The sequence below is a fragment of the Chanos chanos genome, chromosome 9, assembly GCF_902362185.1.
Source record: "Chanos chanos chromosome 9, fChaCha1.1, whole genome shotgun sequence".
NCBI lineage: Eukaryota > Metazoa > Chordata > Actinopteri > Gonorynchiformes > Chanidae > Chanos > Chanos chanos.
In genome coordinates, this window is record NC_044503.1 from 2,866,208 (window position 1) to 2,871,998 (window position 5,791).

Below are 5,791 nucleotides of genomic sequence, written 5' to 3' on the forward strand. Positions count from 1 at the left end.
TCCAATCTAAACTCTGCTGCAGCATGACCTACAGTATGCTTTGATCTCTTTACAACTGGACTTCAGGAATTTCATACAGTCAGGAACTGAGAGTCTGTCACCGCTTCATGTTTTCAACGTCAAAACGAAGCGGGTATGGTCGAAAGATGCGATTGGTGAAGTGTCTACGTTGGAGGACAATGTAGCAACAGTACAGTTGCCCTGGTGTCCGGCCAACCTGAGAAAACCTCCAGTGGTCCTGTTGTTCACATAGACTGATGTAGTAACTGTGACAGTGTGTAAGGTCGAGGTGTTTGGTATCATGAAATGTAACACCGAGGCTACTGTTTCAGGAAATCCACAGTTTACAGAGCAAGAAGTCGGACTTTAACGAGTTGGAGAAAGAGAGAGAGGAAGCAAAACAAAGAATGCAGGTACGTTTATGAGCGTATAGTCAAGCGAAGTCGAATTTATAGCATTTTCACGATGGGTAAATGTAACGTGTGGTGTGGTTTTTTTTTAGCCAATTCAGATTGCATTACATTGCGTTTCTCACCAGTCTCCTACTAACATATTCAGTTATTCCTGTAGTGAAGTGAAGTGAAGTACTTTATCGGTCACACACACACTAGGAGCAGTGAGCAGTGAAATTCAGCCTCTGCATTTGACCCATCATACACACACACACACACACACACACACACACACTAGGAGCAGTGAGCAGTGAAATTCAGCCTCTGCATTCAACCTATCATACACACACACACAAACACACAAACTAGGAGCAGTGGGCAGCCACAGTGCTGTGCATGGGGACCCGCTTCAGTTCTTTTGCCAATGCCTTGGTCAAGGGCACTGACAGGAGAATTGACCCTAAGATACATGTCTTTGATGGTGGGAGAAAACCGGAGTACCTGGTGGAAACCCACACAAACCCAGGGAGAACATGTAAACTCCACACAGAAAGGGCCTGGGACAGCTGGGCTTCGAACCCAGGACCTTCTTGTTGTGAGGTAACAGTGCTAACAACAGCAAGAGGGTCCAGGGTTCGAATCCCATCAACAGTGTAATAGAAGGATGGTTATGCAATGGCCCGAGTATCCAGGAGCCATAAAGAGTAAATGTGAAACACAATAACGACTGTGTTTTGCCTTATTTCTTAAGGACTTGGAGCAGAAGAACGTTGAGCTCGAGCGACGAATCCGAAGCGCTGAGGAGACCCTGGCCTCATCGCAAGAGGAGCGCGACCTGGCGATTAGCGAAGTCCAAAGAGTCATCGAAATTCTCGACGTCAAGATCTTTGACCTGAACGACTTACGCCAAAGCTTGGCCAAACTCTTAGACAAGTAGCTGCGACTGGACGTCAAGGCCGTTCGATCAAATAATTAAAAAAAAAAAAGGTGATGACAGAGCTTCATCGAAACAAGCTCTTAGTTCAAGCACAAATCTACGCAAGTATTCGTAGCGAAGACACACCGTGTCGCGGAAGATTCCGTTGCGGCTGTACGTCACACCTACAACACTCATCGTTAATGGCTGCCCGTAGAATTAGGCTAAAAAGCATGGCGTGAGTAATGTTAATCCCTTATTTCTCCGTACAGGGTGAAAACGACGAGTAATTTCTTCATTTCCGCCTCCTATTTTACCTTTAGACACTACATGCTAAGTATTATTTGTGTATCTTCCGTAATCATTGTCAAATGGTTGTCTTAACTATACACGTGTGACTGTTTTTGTTTTGTTTCTTTGTGTTTCTGTATTTTGCTATCGTTTAATTTTATCATCACTGTTGCCTAAATGATTTAAAAGGTAACATGAGGTTTAGTATGGGTTTGTCATGAAGAAAAAAAATTCTCTTTTGTACTTATAAGAGGTTACACGCACACTTTACAGTCACTTTTGCAATAGCACAAAATGTCTCTGACAGTGTCTTTCCCATAGAATATGGGAAAATGCTAACACATAGAATCTACAATAGGGAACGGCATGTGTCCATTTAGGAAAAAAAAGAAAAACATACTATCTGCATTTATCTCTTAATCAGATATATGCTGACAGAGAGTCGGGTTTGAAGGTCCGCTGTGTCGTTAACTTGATTCCAAAACGATAGCTTCACTCCACAGAAGCGCTCGAGACAATGTCTGCTAGTTGATGTAGTTCTGCTAGTTGTTATGGGCTAGTCTGCTGTCGTCGTAATTTGGAAGTAAATTCAACTGTCTAAAGCATAGTAGGCTACAATGCGTACATGTAATGGATGTGATATTAGTGTCTTTCTTCCCTAATAGTAAGTCGTTAATCCCGCATTGTTAAGAAGTTACAGTAGTATCAGGGACCGTAACCTTTGACTGCTCGCAACTTAACGTTAGAAAAAAAACCAAGGGTGTGAAAGTGCCAAGATAATTTTCATCATGATGTATTCTGTAGAACTTGCATGTTTGATTCATTTTTAGTATGTATTGGTTGCACAAAAAGTTGGTACTTCTGTGATACTCAGGACAAAAGGGCATCTGGTACAAACGTAAGTTGAATTAAGCCAGGATTTCGAGTTTTGATGAATTGAGTTGTTCTGTTAGTTCTCATTGTATTCTGTATGTAATATGACTGGAAAAACGAATTCTTCTTTTAAACTTTTATTTCATCACGGTCGCCCTAATGTTACATGTCACGAGCTTCAAACGGACAACGCTGGTTTGTTTGCTTGCCTTTTTCATATTACTCTGTAAAACTCACTACACACTATTATATCAAAAATTACCTCAGCAAGCCATCTGTCTGAAATATCAGTGCTAAAAAAAAAAAAAATCAGTCACATCTTTTGTGGTTTGTCACGCCATACAGACATTTAACACAGACTCTGTTTTTATACTGCCTTGAGCATGAAGGATGTTGTCTTTGATTCACATTAAAAGGAAGCTCTTTGGCTGCCTCAAACAGCGAGTTCTGTGTTTGCTGTCGCATGCTGGTGTCATTCAGCCCTGTCCCCACAGAACAAAACGACTCCTAAATTTCTATGCAACAGATCCACAAACAAATCTTTTTTTTGTGAACTCTTTCATTGAACATTCTCTCACACACTGCTGACTACAGGCCTGTGGAACAGTCATGGTCACAGATCTGCTACAGTTTGGAATGAAAACATCTTTAGTGTCATGGAGATCTAACAGGGTCTCCCACTAAGCAGCGGTTTCTCATAGATAATCTGAGTCAAACATCAAAACTATCCTATAGGAGAACAGCTAAGAAATGTTCCTTTATTACAGACTCAACTGCTGACCTTTAACCTGATAAAACTGTTTTGTGGAATACACCTCTGATCATGCGATTAATTGTCCCAGTGTTAACCATCAGTAAATTCATAAAACACAACCCAGTTTTGACTTTGTGCATGAAGACTGAAAACTTCTGTTTTTGGTTAATAAAGCAATTCAGAGTATTGAAATAAAACAGAAGACAGTGAGCTTTTTTTTTTTTCTCCAAACATTTATTGGACAAATAACCTTAAATCTCCACCAAACGTGGCCACATAATCCTACTATCTACTTCAGCTTCTTCTTGGGCCTCAGGTTGTTGGTGTGGCCACACTTCTTCTTACGGCAGTTAACAGCACGGGGATGAAGGCGGGCATAACACCTACAAACAAACAAACAAACAAACAAATGAATCAGCAACACAGCAACAGCCATTTAAAAAAAAACAAAAAAAAAACCCCAGATCCAATTACTCCGCAAAAAAAGTTGCCACTGCTAAATTACAGTATGTCTTAAGCCGTAATTACAGGTCTCTGCTGTGTAGTACATTCGGTCCAGATGGTCAAATGACTCATCACTAGCGAAGCATGTGCACTCTTTCAGTCACTCGTTTCAAACAACATAAGAATAACAAGGCTAAAGTTTCCAGCTTAAGGGTTTTTTTTTCTTTTTGGCCCCCTTTATTGTAACGGAACCGCTCCATTAGAACAGGGCCTGATGGCTTACTTGCGGCAAATCATCTTGTCGCAGTTGTATTTCTGGGCCAGTTGTCGAAGGGAGGGCTCGATGATCCCTCCACGCAGACGCAGCACGAGATGCAGCGTGGACTCTGGAATGTGACGGAACACACACGGGAAAGTAACACATTAAAAAAAAATTGAAAATTGAATTGAAAAATGCCTTCGCAGACCACCTATCCCTTAACTTGTGGCTACCGGTTCCAAAAAAAAAAATCACATTCAACTTCAAGGTTTACAAAGGTACATTCAGCTGAACACCCACTGAACAGTGGGTCTTAGAGTTCACTAACAGAAGTACAGACCAAAGCACTCTCATAAAGGTACCTTTCTGGATATTGTAATCAGACAGCGTGCGTCCATCTTCTAACTGCTTGCCAGCAAAGATCAAACGCTGCTGGTCGGGAGGAATACCTGAAATTCAAAAGTCGATTCACATTAATACGTATACTGGGATTAGTGTTAATAATAATAAAAAGTTTCTTTAGAGCCCAATATCCCTATTTATAGTCTCAAAGGGCTTTACATGTCTATAAGAAAATCAAATCAAAATTCAACGATACAGGTCAACAGGTAAAATATCTCACCCTCTTTATCCTGAATTTTAGCCTTGACATTTTCGATAGTGTCACTGGGCTCCACCTCAAGGGTGATGGTCTTCCCAGTCAACGTCTTCACGAAAATCTGCATCTTTGCAGGCTGCTGGAGAACACAGCGTAGTTAGAAGCTTTAGAACCAAGGGTTAGCTACCTAGCACGTCATCGCCACCCTACGGCCCGGCTGACAGATCTATGTGTGTATGTGAAACATCCAACAGCTTTTAAGCATGCCTGTGGCCGAACCAGTAATAATCCTTCGATTCCATGGACCGAATTCTGAGAAGTTTTTTTCGCAACAATAAATTAAGGAAACAAGACATCGTTGCTACCATTTGCTTACTGCAAGTCTTTTTGCGTGTGCTAGCGTTAGCTTCCAAGGCCCCGAGCACATGTGGTCACAAATGTTATTTTTATGATAAAGGAAGTAGGAAAAATCAACATTTAAGTAACACATTCAGTTGAATATACATTTAAATTACCGGCTAAGCCTGAAGCTGCGACTTAATGCGATGAACCGAGTACAAATTTATGGTATATTTTATGGACGAAAAATCTTTACCTACCCGGTTCGGCTCCTCGCTAAAACGGGAAAGGACCTGCAAACCGGAAACGTGTTGTTTTGCGTAATTTCCTTCATACGATGGCGCTGTGCACGATTGTTGCAGAATGTTTCACTAAAGACTCAGAGCTGCTCAGTCCTGCATAATTTGATAGCCAGGTTAAATTATCAGTAATGGTAGCCCACAAGATGAGATATATTCATTGTGAAGCACTGCCTCAGCAACTTCCCAGTGGATAAATAACGTTTCACGAGAATTCACAATTAGGCATTACTGCCATCTAGCGTAAATTTAGAGTGACTTGCTTATAAGCAGTGAAATGTCTTAAATAATTCGAAATGCTGTATGAGGCAACTTACATCTTGTCATGATCTCAGATAAAATCGAACAGGTATGAATAATTATGTATGGATATAATCTTGATAATTAACAAAAATATGTCCGGACATGAATGGTCACCGATGTCTTGGGAACTGCTGAATAATTCATGCCCCAACAACCTGTGTCTGCGAGGAGCGCACAAAAAACCTTTAGGCTGTCACTCCAGTTTTCATGGTATGCATACTTTATTTGTCAATACTAGATTAATTTAATTTTTACAACAGTGTGTCTTATGTTGAATTCCTGAGCTCCTTTTCTGAATTTGCTCCATTATATTCTAAACTTTC

General features: G+C 40.9%; 2 protein-coding genes across 2 annotated transcripts in view; one reads left to right on the forward strand and one right to left on the reverse strand.

Annotated features, from left to right (window-relative positions):
• homer3b (homer scaffold protein 3b) overlaps positions 1 to 1,329 on the forward strand; it is a 16,584-nt gene extending 15,255 nt beyond the window's left edge. The window contains exons 9-10 of the mRNA XM_030784682.1: positions 333 to 413; positions 1,144 to 1,329. Of these exons, the coding sequence (XP_030640542.1) occupies positions 333 to 413; positions 1,144 to 1,329 (267 nt within the window). The remainder of the gene's footprint in view (positions 1 to 332; positions 414 to 1,143) is intronic.
• A 2,109-nt stretch (positions 1,330 to 3,438) lies between these two features.
• Positions 3,439 to 5,202, reverse strand: LOC115820108 (ubiquitin-60S ribosomal protein L40). The gene is made up of 5 exons (XM_030783579.1): positions 5,127 to 5,202; positions 4,552 to 4,663; positions 4,292 to 4,378; positions 3,954 to 4,056; positions 3,439 to 3,609 (listed from the first exon to the last, which is right to left on the reverse strand). The coding sequence occupies exons 2-5, from the start codon at positions 4,652 to 4,654 to the stop codon at positions 3,516 to 3,518; spliced, it is 387 nt and encodes a 128-aa protein (XP_030639439.1). The 5' UTR covers positions 4,655 to 4,663; positions 5,127 to 5,202; the 3' UTR covers positions 3,439 to 3,515.
• Between the last annotated feature and the right edge of the window lie 589 nt (positions 5,203 to 5,791).

Bases quoted from the DNA above. Each gene is read 5' to 3' on its own strand.
- LOC115820108 (XM_030783579.1), bottom strand. From the start codon at position 4,654: ATGCAGATTTTCGTGAAGACGTTGACTGGGAAGACCATCACCCTTGAG. The intron at 4,379-4,551 runs GTGAGATATTTT...TTTGAATTTCAG, and splicing joins TAAAATTCAGGATAAAGAGG to GTATTCCTCCCGACCAGCAG. The intron at 3,610-3,953 runs GTAAGCCATCAG...GTTTGTTTGTAG, and splicing joins GACAAGATGATTTGCCGCAA to GTGTTATGCCCGCCTTCATC.